The 24,218-nt window shown below is 39.3% G+C and overlaps 1 protein-coding gene across 1 annotated transcript in view; it reads right to left on the bottom strand.

Annotated features, from left to right (window-relative positions):
* The window catches only part of Eeig2 (EEIG family member 2), an 80,188-nt gene extending 64,829 nt beyond the window's left edge, over positions 1-15,359 (bottom strand). The window contains exon 1 of the mRNA XM_026402808.2: positions 15,195-15,359. Coding sequence (XP_026258593.2) covers positions 15,195-15,331 — 137 coding nt within the window. The 5' untranslated portion in view covers positions 15,332-15,359. The remainder of the gene's footprint in view (positions 1-15,194) is intronic.
* Between the last annotated feature and the right edge of the window lie 8,859 nt (positions 15,360-24,218).

Raw genomic sequence — 24,218 nt, 5'->3', positions numbered from 1 at the left:
TATGTAATGAGGAAGCCACATAAGATAGTAAAAAGTCTTGGACCAGTAGGGAGAAATCCCAAAGTTTAGACCTGCTCTATCACTTATTACTGTGTAATCCTTGGGTAAGTCATTTAACTTTTTTGACCTTAAGTTAAGAGTTTACAAAGCAGAACACTAATGATTGGCCTCCTATGAACCATTCGCCTTTTTTTTTTTTTTAAGAGAGTGGGGGGGGGAGAAGAGAGAGAGAGAGAGAGAGAGAGAGAGAGAGAGAGAGAGAGAGAGAGAGAATTTTTAATATTTATTTATTTTTTTTAGTTCTCGGCGGACACAACATCTTTGTTGGTATGTGGTGCTGAGGATCGAACCCGGGCCGCACGCATGCCAGGTGAGCGCGCTACTGCTTGAGCCACATCCCCAGCCCAACCATTCGCCTTTAAAAAGGGTGGACAACACTTTCACCATGTGGTCCAGCAGTCATATTCTCTGGTATTTAATCCAGTGAATTGAAAACATATCCACGTAAAACCCTAACTAAACATATTTATAGCATCTTTATTCATAACTGCCCAAACTTGGAAGCAATCAGGATGTTATGAAGAAAACAAATGAATTGAATTCTAGATAATAGAATATTATTAAGCACTAAAAAAAACGTTAGGAAGCCATGAAAAGACATGGAGGAAGCTTAGATGCATATTACTAAGCAAAAGACACCAGTCTGAAAGGGCTCCATACTGTTCGATTCCAACTACATAATATTCTGAAAAAAAGCAAAATTATGAGGAAAGTAAAAAGATTAGTGGTTGGGAGAGAGGGAAAATAGGAAACCTACAGAGGATTTTTAGGGCAGTGAAATTATTCAGTATTATACTACAATGGTGGATACATGTCATTACACATTTGTCAAAACTCATACAATACCTAACACCAAGATTGATCCTTAATGGAAACTATGCACTTTAGGGGACAAGGAGGTGTTAGTGTAGATTGCCGATTGTAACAAGCATACCCTTGTAACAAACTATGGTGGGGAAGGCTTTTTGAGTGGGAGCACAGGAGGTATATGGAAACTATGTAGTTGTTTTAAAAATAAAATTGATTTTTAAAAAATGGAGAGAAGTAACATCATCAGAGAATTTAGTAAAGGAAATAACATCATCAGAGAATTTAGTAAAGGAAATAAAGAAGTGGGAGGTAAAAGTACAGAATATGGTTCATGAAACCAAAATAGTCAATGTTCAAAAAATTGATAATGATAGAGTTCTGAGCAGAGCACAAGGTACAAATGAGAAAATATTGACTAGTTATGTCAACTGGAGATGACTGATGATATTAGCAAAAACAATTTTTCAGTCAAATGGTACAATAGGACTCAGAGTAAGAGTTAAAAGGGAGAAAAGGAATGCTTAAGAGATAGGAAATGTAGATTATTTTTTTTTCATAAAATTTGGATCAGAATTGCATAGCAAAACAAGGAGAAGAAAATACGATGTGGATTGGGTAAAAGATATAGGGATGGCAGGGGGTAGGAGGAACACTATTTTTCTGAAATGAGAGCTAATAGGCAGATGTTGATGAAGATTAAGTCCGTAGGTAGAGGGGTGAGAGAGGTGCCTTATATCTCCGGGGCCTTTGATATGAACTATTTCATGTCCATATTGGACATCCTCAGGCCTCTCAGTTCTATCTATGCCTTTCATCCCCACAATCCACAGGAGAAGATGAAAATGGAAGTCCTGGTCATCTACTCTCCTTCAGTTCCCAGTTCTCTGTCTTTTCTCACTCTGATTCATTCTCTTGCTGCAAATTTCTTTCCCCTCATTCTGTCACACCACCTGAAACCCTTGTTCCAGGATTCAACAAACCCTCACGTTCTCAGTCTTTTCACTAACCCTCCACTTACTGCCTAATTGAAACCTGGCTACCTCAAGAAGATGCCACTGGAATTATGCCCCTGCTGGCAGGAGGTTTATTCTCCACCTCCATCTCCCACAGGTCCTGAGGCAGCACCAGCACTTTGCAGCACCCTGTCACTTGCAGGTTGTCACCCTTCTATTTTCAAACTTAAAACTCAAAACCTCAAGGTACAACATGTCTGGTTATGTCATGCTCTTTTCCTAGTTGATACCACAGTTGAAGTATCTGTTTTGCAATCTCTCTCTCTCTTCACCCCAACACCTCCAATCATACTAGCTACCTTAACACTAGACAAATAATCTTACACCCTAGGCTCAGCGTTCTTTGCCCTACCCAAGCCTTCATGCCATTTCAGCAACACCCATGCCCTTGACCTTGCCAACTCTACACTGCTTTACTGAAGGAATCTCAGGCTTTAATCCCACTCTTGAATCCCTATACCTCCTCCAGCTTAATCCCGTATCACAGCATTACTGCTTAAATACGCACCTTCTTTGACATCACTGAGGCCTCATCTTCCAAACATTCTATACTTTCCAGGTTTATCTTCCTGGCCTGATTTCCTTCCTTATGCAATCTGGATCCCATAATTGATTCCTTAAATTTCTTTCAACACTCTTAATCCCTTGCCTTCTTACCCTTCCATCTAGCTATAAACTTCTAAACCTGAATCAATCCTACCATCCATTTTCTCCTACACCTAACCTATGAGCACTGCTGGAGGAAACTGTATAAATGTGCATTCTACTGTTACTAAATTTCATATTTTAAAAATTCAGTGGGGCCTTTTGGACTTTCCTTTATTCTGCTTCCTAATCCATCACTTGTAGAAGCTTTTTTGATATTTTATCCTACTTTACTCTACCTTTCTTGATTGCTGAGAAAGCTAAGGTGGTCTTTCAAATGAGAATTCCCCTCAATTTCAGCCCAAAGCCAACCTACCACTTTGCTTAAGTCACTCTTCTGTTTTTGGCTCCCTAGACACAGAATGCACACAAATCTAGACTCCTTGAAATAACCACTTCCTCTCCCTATATTTCTGTGGCAGTAGTCAAATACCACTATCCTCACTGTGCCCTCAATACACCATGTTTCTCATGCTGCTGCAAATGCTGTTCCTTCTGCCACTCTATTTCCTCCTCCAGTTAGACTTAAAAAAAAAAAAAACTTTACTAAAGAAATATCTTCCAAGACATGTCTCCTAACTCCCCTCAACAAAAAAAGAGAGAAAAAAGCAGTTAAATACTTCTTACTTTCCTCATTTTCTTCTTCTTCTTTTTTTTGTATTTGTATTACTGCAATTTTTAAACAGCATCTTATTTATCCATAAAGGTAATTCAAAGAACAAATTTGGTGTGAAAAGACTGGTAGGAACAAGAATTATAAAAACCGAGTGAGAAGAAGTCAAAGTAGAATGGTGAGGAAAGTTCTTCATTCATTAAACAAATAACCAACATATTAACAACATATTTAGTACGTACACCAAGGGAGAGAAATAAGTGGGTAGGCTGTAGGTTGGGACAGGTGTGGCAATCAAACTGATGAGACATTAAATTATATCTAGATCTTGAAGAAAGGTTGGAATGTGAATCAACTAAAAGAAGATTGAAGGAGAGGTAGAGAAAGGATAGGTTACCAAGGAAACAAACACATACATAGTTGGCTAATATAAGCTGACTGGTCCTGGCTAAAAAAAGGAAGGTTTAGGAACCCAGGTATCAGGAGACAAAACTGAAAGCTCAATCATAGACTCTTGGAATTAGAAAAGACCTTAAGAATCACCTAAGTGTTCCATCTTCCTAATGAAGAATGTTCTCTCTCTCTCTCTCTCTCTCTCTCAATTTTAAGATAGGGTCTTGCTAAGTTGCTGAGAGTCTGAGTTGCTGAGGCTGGCCTCAAACTTGCAATCCTCCTGCCTCAGCCAAGGTGCTGGGATTACAGGCATGGTGCCTAGCTAAGAATGACATCCCTGACAAATGGACAAGGCCATTCAATTGGTAGTAGCACTGAGGTAGCCTATTCATTATTGTACTCTTCTAAATGTTGAAAATTATTTGTTCTAATATTAGCTGAATAGAAACATGCCTCCTTTAATGTCTCCCTATCAGTCCTGGTTCTGACTTCTGATGTACCCAGCATAACTCTATGCCCTCTTTATGGGACAGTCTTTCAAATATCTTAAGTTATGTGTGGCCTTGAACAAATTATTTTCTGAGGATCAACTTTATCATCTCTAAAAGAGAGGTGTTCAGAGGCTAATTGTCTCCTGATGTCTACTGTCCCCTCCATTTATTATAATTAGATTTTTTTCTAGGTATATGGAACCCAGCAACGACTATATTTCTTATCCTTCCTGACAATTGAATGTGACATCTGCTTATGTTCAGGTCAATGGACTGTGAGTAGAAGGGACCTCCTCATCCCCTTTCCTCATTCCCAAAGGCTGGAGCTAGAATTCGGATGTAGGGTGAGCCAAGTTAATCCCTGTGGATGAGCACAATACCCTGAAAACAGGATAAAAAGAGTCCAGGCCCCTGACAACTAGACAAGGCAGAACTACCATGCCAGTTTGGACTTTATATAAGAGAGAAATAAACTTCTATTTTGTTTAAGCTACTTGTTACTTTTTAAAAATAGATGTGTTATGACACAAGAACATATTGTCCAAATTTGTTGGTCTCCCCAAATCTAATGGTCACCTGAAATTTTGGTTCAGAACCTATGCTTGCTTTTTAATACTCAAACTATTTTTTAAATATTTATTTTTTAGTTGTAGATGGACACAATATCTTTATTTTATTTTATGTGGTGCTGAGGATCAAACCCAGGGCCTCACACGTGCTAGGCAAGTGCTCTACCGCTGAGCCACAACCCCAGCCCTTAATACTCAAACTATAAGGAAGAAAAGAAGTAATGTACATTTGCATCAAGCTATGGCACATGTAACTTAGGGAACACAACACTTCGAGTCACAGTGGGGAAAAAGAGAACAGGGTCTCCATCACCCCTCCACTCAGAGAGCACAAGCCCCCAGTCAGCATGAAATGGGAGACACCAATTTCAATTTCTTCAGTTACTCTGGCCTTAGTTTCCTGGTAACTATTAAAACATGCACATCTTGCTACACAGGTATAATTTTAGAATTTAAAGATATGTATTGTCATGCAACATTATCCTTAAAAACATAATCCAACAACTTGATTGTAAATTTATGTATAATACTTAACAGATATGCATATACTACTGCATTTATTGTTTTGGTTTTGTGGGTGTTTTTCATTATTTTCAAGGGTAACTTTGACAATTCATGATTCCTGTGTGTTGTGTATGCGTGTGGGGGTGTACTGGGGATAAAACCCAGGGCTTCATGATTACGAGGCAAGCATTCTACTACTGAGTTACAACCCAACAATTCATGATTTTTTTCTTGACTCTATAACCTTTGACAATTATAACTCAACTATAAGGAAGAAATACAGGAAGTAAACAACAAAAAAATACTGTAGATGATATCACATCCTGAAAACTTCAGGTATACAAGTGGTTTTAGAGGTCATCTAAATCAAGAAGACTCTGTATCAGTCAGGATAGGGTCCGTTATGCTTCGGTTAATATGCAACCCCCAAATTCTGATGGTTCAAAAAACATCCAAGGGTTTGTTTCTGTTCATGCTAATGCCTAGTGTAGGTCACCTGAGGTTCTGCACCATACCATATTCATTTGGTGACCAGGTTGACCACACATGGACAGCTGTTTTTGGTAAGAGGAAAAGAGACACAGCAAACTGCATCATTTCTCTTAAACCTTTTGCCTGGAAATGGCAGATAACCACTTTTGCTCACATCTCATTCATCAGAGAAAGTCATATGATCACTTCTGAGTTCCATAGGTATTTAATCTACTGCAGAGAGAGGGAAACACAATATTTAGCAGACTTGCAAAGATTCTGGGATGGGGCTGTAGCTCAGTGATAGAGTGCTTGCCTCACATGTGTGAGGCACTGGGTTCGATCCTTGGCACCACATAAAAATAAATACATAAAAAGATATGGTGGGGCTGGGGATGTGGCTCAACCGGTAGCGCACTCGCCTGGCATGCCTGCGGCCAGGGTTCGATTCTCAGCACCACATACAAACAAAGATGTTGTGTCTGCCGAAAACTAAAAATGAATATTAAAAAGTTCTCTCTCTCTCACTCCCTCTCACTCTCTCTTTAAAAAAATAAAAAGATATTGTGTCCATTTACAACTAAAAAAGTATTAAAAAAAACTTCCAAAGATTTTCTCTTCAACATTTCCCAAAACAGTCATTCAGTCAGTGCTTAGGACGCCACTGTCCTCTCAAAGAAACCCATTCGATGTCCAGTCAGTACAAAGCATTGGGAAGTGCTCCTTTAGGTTGATTACAAATCTACTCCCCTGGAGCTCCCACCTATTGGTCCTCATTTTGTGCTCTTGTGACAGTAAGGTCAGATATACTTATTTTACTTTTCTGTTTTTTAGCTTTATTTTATTTATTTATACATGGTGCTGAGGATGGAACCCAGGGCCTTACATGTGCGAGGCGAGCGCTCTACAGCTGAGCCATAACCCCAGCCCCAGATCTACTTATTTTCTACGAGACAGTTCCTCAATTATCTGAAACACTAGCACTTCAGTTATTTCTCATGTAATAGGATGCATGGTCTTTGCTCAATATTTTTCTTTTTTCTAAACCCCTATTCCGGTAATAAATTTCCTTAATATTAAAGAAATAAAAAAATGTGTTATGACATATCTCCTAATCCAAGAAGAATAGTGATGGTTTCTCACTTCTGTTAAAGGGGTTTTGTAAGAATTGAGTAAAATTAGGAATGTAAAATATACATGCATATATATATACACATATAGTATATATATGCTATACATGCATATTATATATACTATATAAGCATATATATACATTATATATATTCAATTCTCAGCATTTGAAGACCTTCATCTCTCCCCCACACTCTTGTACTGAGGAACTGAACTCAGGTGTATGTTACCACTGAGCCACATTCCAGCCCTTTTTAAAATTTTGGGTCCTCGCCAGGTTGCCCAAACTGGTTTTGAATTTGAGATTCTCTTACCTTGTGTGCATGGCTTGCTGATATAATGGCATAAAATGCCATTAGTGGCATAAAATGGTATTAGCAAAAGTTTTACAAGGCATGAATACCTAGTAATGAGACTGAATTTTGCAGACTTAGAACTAGAAAGCCACAGCTTGAAAAATAGAGTATATGCATAAGTATTGTGTTTCTTATCTTTTATATATACAGTTATCTTGAGGAAAGTGTAAATGGTCCAGGTCTACTAACCCATTTAGTGTATCACATATTGGAACCAGTTTCCTATAACTAACATTCAGGAAAAGCCATACTATATAGATTTATGTATTTTTTTTCTAAAACATAAAGCTGAGAAAGCATACAACCCAAAATGTAAGCAGCATTAAAGTCTAGTGATTAAAAATGGATCCTGGAGCCTGCCTGCCTCCTGGTTCTGTACTTACTAGCTGACTAACTTTCAACATTTCTTTGTGTTTCTATTTCTTCAGGCATAAAATGACAGTAATAATAACAACAGTGGTAATAATAGCAATAGTGATGAGAAAATAATAGTACTTCCTCATAGGATTATTTTGAGGATTAACATAAAGACTTAAAAATATATTAGGAAAGTGCTCAAATAAATGTTAGCTACTAGTAGATCACAGCTATCATAATAATGTGAATTGATGATTCCGTTTCCAGCGAGGATATAAGGAGTTCTTTTTACATCTTTATTTATATTAATATATAGTTGACACACAAAAATCGTGCACTCAATTATATATTTCATAATGTGTTATTACATAGTGTACAATGATATTTGATATATGGTACATTGTGAAATGGTTCAATTAAGTTAATAATTTCACCAATAACTTGTTTTTTGTTGTCAGAACATTTATCATCCACTCTTAGCAATTTATAAATGTACATTAACTCTAATAATTATGATATAAAATATATCTCTGGGACTTATTCATTCTAACAGAAATTAGAAATTCCCCATACTTTCCACCCCTATGCTCTGGAGAGGGTGGAAAGATGGTGGAAAGACCACCATTCTATTCTCTGCTTCCATGAGTTGGTCTTTTTCATGTTACACATGTGCACTGTCTATGCCTGGCTTACCTCATTTAGAATAATGTCCTCCAGGTTCATCCACCTTGTCACAAATGACAGGATTTATTTCTTTTTAAAGACTGAATATTATTCCATTGGATATACCACATTTTAAAAATCCATTCATCTGTTACAGACAGGTTGTTTCAGTGTCTTGGCTATTGTGAATAATGCTGCAGTGAACGTGGGAGTGCAGACTTCTCTTCAGCATACTGATTTCATTGCCTTTGGATACACACCCAGAAGGGCGATTGCTGGAACCAGGGTGTAAACAATTATCTGCCATATGGTCAAACAACATCTTCTAATATTGGTTACTTTTGATATTTGATACTTATTAGTGTTGTTTTTCATCATCAAAACTCAATTTAATGAAAAAGGGTAAACTGGCAGTATATGTCAAAGGTTTTAAAAACATGCATGCATTACTAGATATTTCCATTTCTAAGTGTTAATCCTAAATAATCATGCACCAAATTGGGCTATATGGATGCTTATGGTGGTTTATTTATAAAAACATTAATTACAAAGGAAAAAAAGGGCTGGGGATATGGCCCAGAGGTAGAGGTCCAATACCCAGCATCTCAAAACAACAAAAACCTGACTGCTACAAAAAGGTTGGCACAATAAATCATGGAAATTAATAAAATAGAATGATATGCATCTATTTGAAACATTTTAGTTTTTATTAGCACATTATAATTATACATAATAGTGGAGTTCATTCTGATATAATCATACATGACTGGAATGCAATTTGCTCCATTTCAGTCCCAGATACTCCCTCTTTGCCTCACCTCTTCCCTGTCTCTATTCCCTTTCTCTACTCTACTGTAATCTTCCTTCTGTGTATTTATTGTTTTTTAAATTGGTGCTTTATAGGAGCACATAAAGGTGGAATTCATCATGGTACAATCATATATGTAAAGATCATAAATTTGGTCAATTTCATTCTGCATCCTCCTTTTTACAGTCCCTCCTCCTTCTCCTTCAATCCTTCTCTTCTACTACATTGGTCTCCCTTCTATTTGTATGGGGCCCCCGCCTTTTCCCCCTTATTTTACTCTAGCTTCAGCATATGAGAGAAAACATTTGCCCTTGATTTCTGAGTCTCATTTACTTCACAAATGCCATGATTTCATTCCTCTTTAAGGCTGAGTAGAATTCCATTATATATATTACATTTTCTTGATCCTTTCATCTGTTGACGGTCACCTAGACTGGTTCTATTACTCCGCACTGCTATAAACATTGGTATGCATGGATCACTATAGTATACTAATTTTAAAGCACTTTAACATTGAATATTTAATGATATAGAAGTAAAAATGTATTAAGTACATTATGATATCTTTTTTAAAAAGCTGATGATTGTGGAGGGGGTGTGCATATATGTCTATGTATGAATGTATATGTGGGGATTGATAGAGGTTCCTAGGTCATACACCAAAATATCAGTAATAGTGTTTATTTCTGGATTGTTCACTTATGGGCAATTTTTGTTCTTTTCTTTTTGCTTTTCTAAGTTTTTCACATGAGTCTATATTACTTTTGAAGTATGGAAAATTAGTAAAAAGAAATAAACAATGCAGTGAATTAAAATATTGAAAACAGGGAGGGGGCACGGGGTAGGAATGATGGTGAAATGAATTAGACATCATTACCCTAAATACAGGTACAAAGACACGAATGGTGTGAAAATACTTTGTGTACAATCAATGACTTGAAAAATTGTGCTCTATATGTGTAATATGAAATAAATTGCATTCTGCCATCATGTATAACAAATTACAATAAATAATTTAGTTAAAATAATAAGCAAATATTTGTTATACAAGTTAAAAAAACAAATAAAATCTTGAAAACAAAGACAGTCTTTGACAAAAAAAAAGAGAGAAATATTTTTAGCTTGTTTACAAAGTAAAAGATCCAATACACAGATGTGTTTAGTAGCTTCCTGGACACTCCCTGAATTCACATGTGTTTTTGCCACAAACTCATGTGAAACCTGAAAATTTACTTTTGCTATTAGTATCCCCCCACACACAGATGAAGAAATGGGGAAAATTGGCCTAAAATATGTAGAAAAAATTTCTTCCTTTATTTAAGCAGAACAGAATTAAATCTATTTTGACAGTCTTAATAAAACTTCAAAAGTGATTTAAATGTTTACAAAAGAAGAACTCTAAAAGATTCAAATAATATAATATGTTGTCTAAGAGATCTTTGAAAATATTTTATTATGCAAGAATTTGGCTTCAGTTGAATAGACAAATATAATTGTACAATATATTTTCCAAATGTATAATAATTGTGGTTATGTAAAATCTAACCATTTACCCTGACCATTTTAATAACAATTATAGTTGAATACAGTGGCTCTCCCCTGTAATCCCAAGGACTGGGAGCATGGCAGGTTACTGCAGGAGGATCCCAAGTTCAAAGTCAGACTCAGCATTTAGTGAGGCTCTAAGCAACTTAATAAGACCCTGTCTCAAAATAAAACATAAAAATGGATGGCAATGAGGCTCAATGGTTAATTGCCCCTGGGCTCAATTCCCAGTACCAAAATAATAACAACATCATCATTTATTACAAATAAATACCTTTTAGTCTTATTTCTTTTTAACCTCTTCACTGAACAAACATTCCCCGGAGAAACTGGATCCTTCTAAAATTAATTTTCACTAACGATCACTAAAAGGGCAAAACAGTATAAGGAAGACCTAAGTGAGAAATAAGCAGGCTTGTATGGCTCCCATAGACTAGAATTTAAGAAACACATATATCGCAATAAATGTGACTTCAACTGCTTATCGGACTCACTGTCATCTCAAATGTATCATGTTATCAACTTAACTCTTCATATCTTTTACCATCATATACAATATTCCTCTTAAACAAAACAAAGAGTTGTCTGGACTTCCTTATTTCTCTCCTGGCATCAAGGGATCTGTCATAGCATTTTCATCTATCAGTCACTCATATGAGAAACTTTGAGTTCAGGATCTCATTAGCTCCTGCCTGCGTTATTTTAATAGGCTCCTAATTTGTCTCCTCATCTCATCTATTATCACTTGAATTCAAAAGCATCAGCCTGCTAGCAAACTCATATATCACTTTAATCACATTACAACTCAGTTCAAGAATTGTAGCTTGAATTTTATCCTATGAGCCATGGAAAGCAAACTCTTTATAATGGCATTCAAAGGCTTTTTCTAATCTTATCTTCTGCTTCTGTTCAACATGAACTCTGTGGAATCAGAATGATCTAGAACCAATTCTATGAATGTCTTGCTCAAGCTGCCCTCCCACCTCACTTTCTTGTCAATGCAAATTCATCCTCCCAGCATACTCAACTGAAATGCAAATACAGTTTCCAGTAACCAGTACAGCTATAAATGAACTCTTTTCCTTTAGAATTTCAACAACCCTCACATATGTCTGACCCACAGGCAGGGCAGCAAGTCATACTGACTCCTACTGACAAATAATTATAATTATTTTTATTAACTTGGGGTAATTTTTTGTGGACCCTTTATTTGTTGTACTTCTCACAGCTCCTAACAGCTAGAAAACTGGTAAATGCACAATTAATATTTGGTGAACAATGAATTATCTGCATGTTTAGGTTTTATACAAAGCCAAGTGTGTGGTGCGTATGTATGTGTGTGTGTGTGAGAGAGAATTTTCTATATATCTCCCAGACGTTTCTCTAACAAAACAAATATTATTTTACATTAGTTCATGTATGGGGATTCCCAAGGCCATCCCTGGGTTTGGTGATTCCTTAGGAGAACTCACAGGAGTTGTATTATGGCTACGATTTATTACAGCAACAGGATACAAAGCAGACTCAGCCACAATTTCTTTAGCATCAAATTGTGACATGTGTTGTCTACTAGGAAAACTCATTAGAGACTCAATGCTGAAGGTTTTTATTAGGTTGGTTACTTTAACACCCTTTACTTAATTTGGACCCAAATGCATGACTCTCAGAAGATGTTTATCACAAATCACACTTTGTGCAGTCTAGGCACACTGAGCAGCTTGTATCATTTAGATGAAGTTTTATATCATATAGTATCATAAAGGGTGAAGCTTATCACAGGACAGTTTTTCATTTACACTCAGGTTCCCAGACACTAGCCAAGGGCAACCTGGTAAACCTTTCTAAAAACAGCAGTCTTGAGTGTGCTTTATTATACCTTTTACATATTATTGATTTCACATTTTTATGGGAGAAATGTTACAGTGTTTAAATGTTTTTGATTTAAAAGGGACCCACAAACAGATTTTTAGAAATTAAAGCCTAGCATTTAATTACAGTTGCATTCCTAGACTGGCATCCACTATGTAAGAGTTATGCAATTTTAAAATAATTTACTTACCACTGGTATTTCAGGATTTCTTTTTTCTCTTGTAAAATGAGGAATATTTCTTAAATCAACATTTTTGTACTTGTTAAGAAAAAGGAATTAAGTATAACATCTAAAGCAAACAGACCTTCTTGAACAAGTTGGTCATCTCCTCTTTAAATGCCAACTGGACGCCAAAGCACTGTTAGGTGTCTTAGGCACACCACCTTACTAAATTCTCAAAATCGCCTCAAGTGTCAGCGACTATTTCAATTTTACAGATTTTTAACTTTCAGAGCCTAAGTAACCACAACCAGGTCTACCATGGTGGAACTGGGATTAGGCTTAAACCTACCTCATTCCAAACTCTTGTTCTTAGCTTTATGCTAATTCTCTCTACCTAACTTCAAAGGCACATACTTCTTATTTTGAATCATTTCTCTCAAACTCTGTTTTTGTTTGTTTGTTTGGCTGTACCAAGCACTATTCTTTTTTCCCATAAATACAAATTTGTAATGATAAGAACTGAGGAGGAGGGATGTGGCTGTAGCTTAGTGGCAGAGCACTTGCCTAGACTGTGTGAGGCACTGGGTTCCATCCTTAGCACCACATAAAAATAAACAAAGGCATTCTGTCCATCTACAACTACAAAAATTAAAAAAAATAAAAAAAGAATTGAGAATGGGGGGTGATGAATCAAGAATCAGTTTTCTCATTCTCTGCTCAGCCTAAAAGGTTAAAAAAAAAAAAAAGGAAAAAAAATCAAGCAATATGCTTACCTGTGTTTACTTTGATTAAAGCCAGATTTTAGTTGGAAGAGAAAGGGTGAAGCTTATTACAGGATAGTTTTTCATTTCCAAGTCTTGCAGAAGATGAATCAAATGATACCCACTGCACCTTAAAACCATAGGAAGCTGCCTATTTAGAAACTCTTCAGCACAGAACACACTTTCCCCCTTTATCTGGCATCACCCTGTTTGAAGTTACACCTGTATCAGAGTCTCGGCATTGCACATATCATCTGTGGGGACTTTGAGTCATTTATTCACAAAATGTGGATCCCTAGGCTTGCTGTGAGAATTAAATAGGATAGTATATTTCAGGAGGATCGCAAGTTCAAAGCCAGACTCAGCAATGGTGAGGCGCTAAGCAACTCAGCCAGACAATGTCTATAAATACAAAATACAAAATAGGGCTGGGGATGTGGCTCAGTGGTCGAGTACTCCTGAGTTCAATCCCCGGTATGAAAAAAAAATTATATTCAAAAGGCCTAGTGGACATGTTTTCTGCAATGACTAAATAACTGACTTTAAGAAGGTAGTCGGCAAGTGTCCTGACCACCAGGTGTCACCATTGGGCCAAGAGTACTCACCTAACTGCTCCAGGTAGGGGAGTAGAATCCAGCAGCAAAACAAGACTGTCACTTTCACCTACAGTACATTCAGAATTCATATGGGCTTTTCCATACCTTGGGAGCTGGTATATATATATATATTTTGCACCATTCATTGTTCTCTTACAGGTGTGCTAAAAATTATTGTACTATAATTAATTAGCTGAATACCCTCAGATTTGTTACTACAATTTAATTTTTTAAATTATCCTCAGTGGACTATTTATTAATTTTGAGAATCAATAGTGCTTTATACATCCTTTGGTTTAGCCAACCAGACATTATCGGGCTCCCATAGACTTCAATATTGCCACAGTGGACAATTTTCTGGCTCCAATTCCACAATCCATTGACATTATTTCCTTCACAATTTTAATGGGATGACAGATAAAAAAGAAAGTACAATATTTTTAGTGTAAAAAAACCCACTGTATGTGGGTTAAACAAAGATTGTTAACCCTTCTCCTTGACCTCAGAACTCAAAAATTCAGTTATTAACTTTTTGTTTTCTATTTTCTTGAAAAGAAAAAAACACCCTAGGGCAAATCTCTCAATCTGTGAATAACCCTGAAATTACTCAAGGAACACTGCCACACCTGGCTGCATTCTGGAACCTACTAATGTCTCTCCCAGAGAGTGCATGGGGCACACAAGGAGAGGCTCATTTCAAAATGAGCTCAGAATTTGGGCTTCCCTCCTGGTTCTAAGTCCCCCACATTGAGACTCACAGTGGTCACTTCAAGACAGGTAATTCGATGAGCATTAGCTCAGAGCTGGAGGTGCAATCTATAGTCTCATGGACTGTTGCCTCATCTGCTAGGAACACTTGTCTTACGTTAAGGCCGACCTGGCCTACCTCAGCCTCAATCTGGGCGCGCAAAACCCCTCCTAGCCCACCAGAAAGAAGAATGACAACAAGCACAGGCTCTTCAGAGCGGGTGAACAGCTGGGGTCATTTTTGTTTTTAACAACAGCTCCAATTGCACTTTGTATTTTACAAATATGGAAATGTCTTAGGGGAAACAAGAAGCATCCTCTCTCCCCCTTTGGCCTTCGCTCCCATTCCTAGAGAATTGGGAGGCAAGAGCTGACACCAGGAACCATTTGGAGCCAGGAACGCAGAAGCCAAGGCCAACCTAGACAAACCCATTTGCGAAGCACTTTGTGCTGATCGATACATTCCTGACTGATTTCAGAACGGTCCCTGGAGGACAGCGAGCTCAGAAGGCTGGCTGCCCGGCTGGAAGGAAGGGGCCAAGGGAAGGGATGCTGTCCATGAACCAGCCAAGGCTGCGCAGGCGGGGCGCGGGGCTCCGGGGGCTCGGGAGGCGCGGAGGGCGCCTTACCTGGAGGACTCCGCGGTGAAACTGCCGCCGTCCAGCAGCCGCATCTTGCAGAAGAGGACCCCATTGACGAAGGGTACCGAGGAGAGCTCCTCGAGCTCGAAGTCCACCTTAAACTTAAACTTCTTCTTCTTCATCATTGTGAGAGCCAGGCGCCGGCGAGCGGGCTGCGCGGGCGGTCGCCGCCGCCTTAGCTCCGCTGAGCCCCGGATCCGCCCAGATCCATGGCCGGGGCCGCGAGCTGCGCGCGGGGGCGCGGCCGGGGGGCGCCGTGGGCCGACCGGGGCCGGGACCGCCGCCGCCGCCTCTCGCGGCAGCCCGGGCCGGAGCGCGGCGGCTGCGGCACGGACCCCGGCCGCCTTCTGCAAGCGGTTGTGCTGCAGCTCGCCCGGGGAAAGAGCGCCCTTTGGTGCGCACCTCGCCGCTGTCGCCACCCTTCTGAGAACGGCGAGAGGCGAAGCTCAGAGTACGGTCGCGGTCTCCGCCTCAGCGACTCGGGCCGGGGCGCCCCCAGCGGCCGGGATCTGCAGCGCACCGCCGGGCGGAAGCGGGAGGCCCGGGGAGGGCGGGGAGATTCGCGGCGGGCGGGCGCCTCGCGGGGGAAACTAATCCGCGACGGCAGTTAGCGCGTCACGCCTCTCCCCGGTTAAAAAAAGACGAACGCAGCCAAAAAAGCTTCCTTCTACAGCTTCCTCGGCGCCTTTGCTTTCAGTTTTTTTTTGCACCGCCTCTTTTCTCCCCCTCCCCTTCCAGCGATTTCTTTCCCTTGGGTTTTAGAGTGAATAGGGACCCTCAGAATATGACGTTGTTTTAGTCAAATTGAGATCCCAAAACTAAAATTTCCTTTAAATTCTCAACATTCGCGAACTTTCAAATATGACATAAAGAAGAGGAAAAAGCAAAGGAAGGAAAATGTGTTGAGGGCCTACCAAGTGCCCAGCCCTGTACTGATACAGGCATTTTTTTTTTTTTCTCATTTATGCCTTATCTAATGCCTGTCACCCAGGGTAAAAAAAAAAAAAAAAAAAAAAAGAGCGTAGAAGGAGTTAAAATCACACCTTCCCTTTTAAAATTTGCCCATACTCGGAATTGAAAATGCTTAAAATCAAATTCTTCTGGGTAAGCTTTTTTTTTTTTTAAAAAAAAAATCTTGCTACGTGCATAGCAATTACCTGTTGAGTATAAGCACATAGAGTATCTTGTTAAAGTGTATGTTGACTTGGTTACACAAAGTTCAGGTTTTTAAACTGAGATTTTTATCCTTTAATCTCAAAGATTCTCTTGCAGTAACCTCTGAACGGGTGTGATTGAAAAGATTCTCTTTCCTAGTTAATTCATTTATTTACTCATTCATATAAAATATTTTACTTGCATAAATTTCAATCACAGGCTCGTCCCAATGACTTAAAAAAAAAAAAAAAACCTAAGAATTTTACCCTCTACTGATGGAGACATGTTTAAATCCAACATTAAAAGACATGGCATCAAGCCAGGTGCCCTAGCCGTCTACTCAGCTCAGCTACCCATCAAGCCCAGCTGCTTCTGAGGCTGAGGCAGGAGGATCACAAGTGGGAGGCCAGTCTGGGCAACCTAGACCCTGACTCAAAATTTTAACAAGCATGGGGGATCTATAGCTCAGTGGTGGAGTGCTTAACTAGCCGTGCAATATCCTGGGGTCGAACCCCAGAACTGCAAAAACATACAAAAAAAAAAAAAATCCCACAAGCAGACAAACATGGAATCCATTTAGGTAGAACTTGGAGGAAGAAGCAATGAGTTGAAATTGACCAGTTTTCTGAATTTCAAAGAATGCAAAGGATTTGAGATAAAGTGGGGGGAAAATGTTCTTGGTAAAAGAAATAGGAAAAATAAAGACCCAGAAACAGAGTGTAAAATGTGAGAATGGATGAAACTTGTTGCCCAGCAGGACAGACGGGGGTGGGAGGGCAGTGGAAAGAGTTGGAGGACTTTGAAGTTTGTCACTTGGACAACTGGGTGGACTGAGTACTGGAAGCAGGAGGAGGACAGGTTGGGAATGGAGAAATAATGAGACTTTATCTGAACTGCTTGCAGGGAGAGAGGGCCAGCCTTAGCTCATGTGAAAGGTTAAGATTGAAAATATGCTTTTGGGGATTGTGGTATTTACTGATGGCTGAAGTCCAAAAGGCAGATAAGAATGAGCTGCTCTGAAGAATAGTTAATGGGTAGACAGAGGAGGAGTCGATTGTGAAGGCTTCCAAGAACAAAGAGCCAGAGAAAGAGGAAAATCAAGAAAGAGAGATGACCTGGAAGCCAAGAGAGAGTTTTAACCATTCGACATTTGTAGTTACTAAGACCTATTGTGTGCCAGGCTATTAGTTGGGATCTAGATACAAATGAATAAGAATAAGACATACAGGGGCTTACAAATGAATGGAAGAAAACAGAAAAGCAACATATCAATGAGAGGCAGAAAGAGAGACAGAGATACACAGAGAGAGGTAAAGACTCATTCCCTGTCCTAGGGATCACAGTCTTGGAGGACACAGATAAGTAGGCAATTGTAGTACAATGTAACAGTGAATACTCTCTCTGTATAATGTACATAAAGACTGCAAAGGGAGAGTATTCTACCATCTCAGGGAAGCTTCTGAGGGTAAGTGACTTTTTGATGAGAGTGGGGGTGGGGAGCAGTTTCCAGCCTACTCTGAGTGTGCAGAGACTCAGAGGAAGAGAACACGTTGCAGAGGGAACTGAAATTACTTCTGTCTGGCTGCAGTTTACAGTGGGGGTGTGGTGACGGGTATACTTGGGAGCCATTGACGTTTTAAGGCAGAAGAAGGGCATCTTAGAAAGACCTCCAGCTGTAGTCAAACTGGAAGATGGGAGATGGTCTGTTATTCTATTTTGGGCTTATAGTCGAAAATTTTTGCGTATTAAACACCTACTATGAGTCAGGGTCAAAACAGACATCATACTCAAAGTGTTTAGATGAGGGAAGTTTAATGAAAGGACCCTACAGAGTTGGGGGCAGGATCAAGAACTCACAGTTTGGTGGGGAGTTGAAAGGAGGCAGAGATAAATATCCTGATCTGTGTCAACTCCTGTTTTCTCCTCTCCTGCTGGAGTCTCTCATGATCCCACCCAACCAAAACCAGAGGGAAAAGGAGCCTGGAATATGCAGTTCATACAGGACAGCCTTAGAGAGGCACAGATGGTAAGGAAAGGTAGTGGTAAAATGATAGGAAGTACCAGCACACATCCGATTCAGCCAGCGTTTACTGTAGGAATCCACAACCACTCTAGATATTTCAAAACCCAAAGGAATTTCATCCAGCATTTCAGTGCTTCTGAGGTCCCTGCAAGGGATGGAGGAGTAGAAATCCCCAGAATAGTGAGTCCAAAGTCATATCAGTTATGATGAACATTACTAGTCTGGTCCTACTTTACTTCCTTTTAAAATTTTAAAATTTTTTTTAAAATTATACATGACAGTAGAGTGCATGGAGTATAACTTCCCATTCTTGTGGTTGTATATAATGTGGTGTTACACTGGTCGTGTATCCATATATGAACATAGGAAAGTTATGTCCGATTCATTCTATTGTCTTTCTTATTCTCATTGCTCCTCTCTTCCCTTCATTCCCCTTTGTCTAATCCAATGAACTTCTATTGTTCCCTTCACCCCCCTCCTTATTGTGTGTTAGCATATGCATATCAGAACATTTGGCCTTTGATTTTTTTGGGATTGACTTGTTTCACTTAGCATGATTGTCTACAGTTCCATCCATTTGATGGCAAATGCCATAATTTCATTCTTCTTTATGGCTGAGTAATATTTCATTATGTATGTATACCACATTTTCTTTATCCATTCATCTGTTGAAAGGCTCGTAGGTTGGTTCCATAGTTTAGGTATTGTGAATTGAGCTGTTATAAACATTGATGTGGCTGCATCACTATAGTACGCTGATTTTTAGTCCCTTGGGAATGTGCCGAGGGGTGGGGTAACTGGGTCAAATGGTGGTTCCATTCCAAGTTTTCTGAGGAATCTCCTTACTGCTTTTCTTAATACTTGCACCAATTTGCAGTCCCATCAGCAATATATGAGTGTACCTTTTCCCCCACATCTTCACCAACATTTATTGTTATTTGTATTCTTGATAATTGACTTTCTGATTGGAGTGAGATGAAATCTCAAGGTAGTTTTAATTTGCACTTCTCTAATTGCTAGAGATGTTGAACATTTTTTCATGTATTTATTAACTGATTGTATTTCTTCTGTGATGTGCACATTCAGTTCCTTTGCCCATTTATTGATTGGGTTATTTATTTATAATTTTTTTTTTTGGTACCGGGATTGAATCAGGGGCACTTGACCACTGAACCACATCCCCACCCCTATTTTGTATTTTACTTAGAGACAGGGTCTCTCTGAGTTGCTAAGTGCCTCACAGTTGCTGAGGCTGGATTTGAACTCATAATTCTCTTGTCTCAGTCTCCCAATCCACTGGGATTATAGGTGTGCAGCACCACTCCCAGATGGTGTTAAGTTTTTGAGTTCTTTATATATCCTGGAAATTGATGCTCTGAGATGCAGGTGGCAAAGACTTTTTTCCCCCCATTCTGTAGGCTCTCTCTTCACATTCTTGCTTCCTTTTGTGTGACTCCTTTACTTCCAAATATGGAAGCTTATTATTTCTAGGCCCACAGGTAGATAGGGACCATGTGACTAATTCTAGCCAATAATATCTGAGAGGAAGTAATGTGTTCCAGGATGACACCGTCACAAGCTTATGAGCACTCTCTAGACTGTCTCTTCCCTGCCACAAAAGTCATGGAAGAGACCCTGGGGTAACATAGAGTAGCTACAAAGTTGAAGCATCCTAGATTCTAAGAACATAGAGAGCAACTGTCCACCTCTGCAGTAAACAATTTGGTGTGAGAAAGAAACTTTTACTGCATTAGGCCACTGAGATTTTGGGAATCATTTGTTACTTTTAAAAAATATATATTTTATATTTTTAGTTGAACACACTACCTTTATTTTATTTATTTATTTTTATGTGGTGCTGAGGATCGAACTTAGGGCCTCGCACATGTTAGACGAGCGCTTTGCCACTGAGCCACAACCCCAGCCCTACCCCCACCCCAATCACTTGTTACTAATAATCCTGGCTTATTCTGACTGGAATATACTTAGGATTAGACACTGTTATTGCTGCTGTCAGCACTGGCTCTCACACCATGAAGACCATAAGGGGAGTGTGACTGTCATATACATGTCATCACACCTCGCTTACAAGTGACCTGTAAATGCAGGAAGGTAACCTTCATTTACTTGTACATTTTTTTTCTAAGTATATCTCTTTGGCAGACCTTATTTGTACCTAGAATTCAAGTGGGAAGGGATTCTGAGAAATGTCATTTTTAGCTTTTCAACTTCTTCAAACAGGAGGGTGGAGTGGAAGTTGGAAGGGGTACCAGTAATGTACCCGTAATGCAAGTTCTTCAAAGGCAGGGATGATTTGCTAAGCATCTTTGTATGTTTTCTGTCCAGTCTGGGACCTGACATTTAGTGAGTGTCAAAAAATATTTCTTGAAATGATCTGAAATTTATGGACCAATCCTAAGTTTTATATCTCTCAGGTGAAATAATAGAGATGTAAAATAAGTGCGAAAACTCCTCGCTGCTAAAGATTTGAGAGTTCTGAAAGTACTCTGGACGATGAGAAGGAAATAGCAGAAGTCACCAATACAAAGGGGTGGAGGTGGAAAGAAGAGAAAATAGCCATACAGAGCAATTAGAGAATACCATTGTAAGTTAAGTTAGATTCACTGCAAATGAAACTCAAAACTGCAGTGGCTTAAATATGACAGGAGCTCATTGTTTCCTTAAAGACAGCGGGTAAACAGCCTGGAGCTCAGCCATGGGAGCTCCTTGACCCTCAGGAACTCATGCACTGTTACGCCATCTTTAATGTGTGGTTTGGACCAGATGGTTGAAGATAGCTTCTTCTGCTCCAACCACCATTTCTCAATTTCAGTCAGCGAGAAGATGGTAGGAAGAAAAAGCATGTTCCCTCCTTTCAAAAACACTTCCTAGAAGATGCACACTCCTCTTTTATTTAAATCTCATTTAAATGAATGTGCCATGTGAACAGAAGTGATGGTACCTTCACTTGAGGCCTGGTCCATAGACACTGCCCTTACGTGATCCTCTTCATTTCTGGCATCTTTTGGTCAGATTTTGACATCAAGAGAAACTTTGGATATCACATATTGAGATGATAGAGCCTCTATTAGCCTGGATCCCTAGGTGATTATGAAGCAAAGAGTTACCCCCCTCACCACCCCCTTGGCCAGGAATGCTTACACTGAACTGTTAAGCGAGCAAGAAACAAAAATTTACTGTGACCCTTTGAGATATATTTGCCACAACAACTAGCATTACAGGAGCAGGGTGCTATTTTAAAAATCTCAAATTAGTCAGGCAGTAGACAACAAGAAAACTTACCAGAGGCTGGAAAATGGAAATCCATGACAAAATGGTCTCTTTTCTCCTACTAAAAACATAATACCACAATTTGGATAAGTTACAAAGAAAAGTGGTTTATTTTGGCTTATAGTTCTGCTTCAAGGTCAAAGGGCTGCATCTGGTGATGACCTTCTTGATGGCAGAGTCCCAAAGTGATGCAAGGCATCACAAGCAGGAGACAGGGACCCTGAGAACTGCCTTTTGTAGCAAATCCACTCTCAACCCATTATCCTGTTAATGCGTTAATCTATCAATCACACAAATGAGATAATCCATTCATGGGGAAGAGCTCTAATCACTTCCTAAAGGCCCTCCCTCTTACTATCCCATATGGATTGAGTTTCAGTACAAATTTTGGATGTTGAAGCCATAGCACAAGACATTTGGTAAGAATTGCCTGCAGGAACGTGGAAAGAAAATAAGATGCCTCCAGATCCCATAGCTCTAGAAGGGGTTGGAAAGTGAAATGCTGGTAGGCTGTATTCACTGACTGTATTTAACAAGATATTGAAAAAAATAAGATGAGCTCCTAGAATAATTAACACGTTCCAAACGTGAATGAAAAAGGAATATAGAGAGTTCAGAACTTTGGAGCCTTGAGTGCTTGGAAAAATTGACTGTTCTAATACTTCAAAGAATAGGAAATAAATCTGAAAAAGCGTTTGAACAACAAAGGCCCATAAAAAGTCAGTCATGCAGCAAAAATTAGATTTAGAGCGTGGCCTCACATTGGAGGTCTCAAGTAGCCCCCTCAAATCGAGAGGAAAAGAGGCATAGGAGTGAAGAAGCAAAGAAATAGGATCAAGAATTATCTCTAGGAAACTTTCATGTTTACTGGCTTATGGAACTGACTGGGAAGCAAATGGATCAGAAGTCTTTCAGCGTTTGAGAAATTGTACTGCTAAGAAAATCACTTAAAAGCTTATTTTAAAAGCTGTACTCTCCCTAGAGACGTCATGCTTCTCAATACCCATTTTAAATGCAGGCTTAGAGGAAGAACTTCCAGAACGCAGAGCCAGTGACCCGAGAGGACCAAGGACAAGAGCGGTACCAGGGTCTAATGGAGGAACTTCCCGTTCAGGTCCATCACAGTGCCTCCTAGCAGAATCTCATCTTTGCATAGGCCAGTGTCTTCCTTTCCCTGCTTTCCTACCTGGACATGTTGACTGCAGTAATTTGCTGCATTGTTACATATTGGGTACAGGGTGGAAAAGATATTAGTCACAGGTTGCAGTAGAGTTTCTCACCCTCAGCACTGCTGATATGTTGGACTGGACAGTTCTTTTTTGTGGGGCTGTCCTGTGTATTATACAATGTTCAGCAGGATTCCTGGCCTCTGCCCACTGGTTGCCCATAGTATCCACCTCACTCCCCCAATTGCGTCAGTCAAAAAGGTTTCCAGACATTGTTTAATATCTCCTGGGATATAAAACTACCTCTGGTTGAGAATTATTGGGCCACAGGATAACATGGAGTGATATCCAGACCAGATGGAGAATCCTGTGCATTGCCTGGGGATCCTGTAATTTGAATTTAATGCAGCGACTGGGTGGGATTTTAGGTTATCTTACTTGGTGAGGGAATGGGCATATTATTTGTTTGCAAAAAAAGGGTTCAATGGTGACTTGGTGTACAAATGGATGGACTATAGCATAGAGTTCCAGGTTATCACCAAACCTGCTTTCTCTTCTTCTGGAAGAAGAAGTTTAACTAAATTTCCCTGTTTTCCCTGCAATTAGATGCAGCTGCAAGACAATTCCAGTCAACGAAATGTATGCAACTTCCAAGCCTGGTTCATGAAGAACTCCTGGGTGTGGTCCTTCCACTCTTCTTCCCATCTGATGGCTGCATATTGGTGTCAAGAATGACCTTTGAAGCCAGGTGTTGTAGATGGAAAAGGCTCTATCAGCCTGTTCCCTGTTTGGAGTCTATAACATTTATAGTGTGTATGTGTGTTTTAAAAAACACATAGTAGCTTGAAATAATTATATTCCTAGCCAAGAAAAAGCTTTTAAAAAAAATTTCACTTCCTGGGGCTGAAGTTGTGGCTCAGTAATAGAGTGCTTGCCTAGCATGTGTGAGACACTGAGTTCAATTCTTAGCACCGTATAGAAATAAATGAATAAAATAAAGGTCCATCAAATCTAAAAAAAATTTAAAAAGTTCACTTCCAAAGAAATGTGGTGGTAAACACACATTTTTCTTTGGTCTTGTGGTTGAATAGATATTCTTTATCCCTAGGAACTGATACATAATCATCTTGAATACTAATTTACCTGACTGAAGAATAAAGGCTTTCAAATATAGCACCTTTCTGAGTTATTTTTTTAATCTTTATTTTTTAGTTGTACACAATACCTTTATTTTGTTTATTTATTTATTTTATGTGGTGCTGAGGATCGAACCCAGGGACTCGAATGTGGTAGGTGAGTGCTGCACTACTAAGCCACACCCCAGCCCCTGAGTTATCTTTTAATGCTAAAACTTGATCTCTTTCATCACTAGTTCTT

Source organism: Urocitellus parryii, chromosome 11, assembly GCF_045843805.1.
Source record: "Urocitellus parryii isolate mUroPar1 chromosome 11, mUroPar1.hap1, whole genome shotgun sequence".
Taxonomy (NCBI): domain Eukaryota; kingdom Metazoa; phylum Chordata; class Mammalia; order Rodentia; family Sciuridae; genus Urocitellus; species Urocitellus parryii.
Note: the sequence above shows the minus strand (reverse complement) of the source record. Positions and strands in the feature narration are given on the sequence as shown.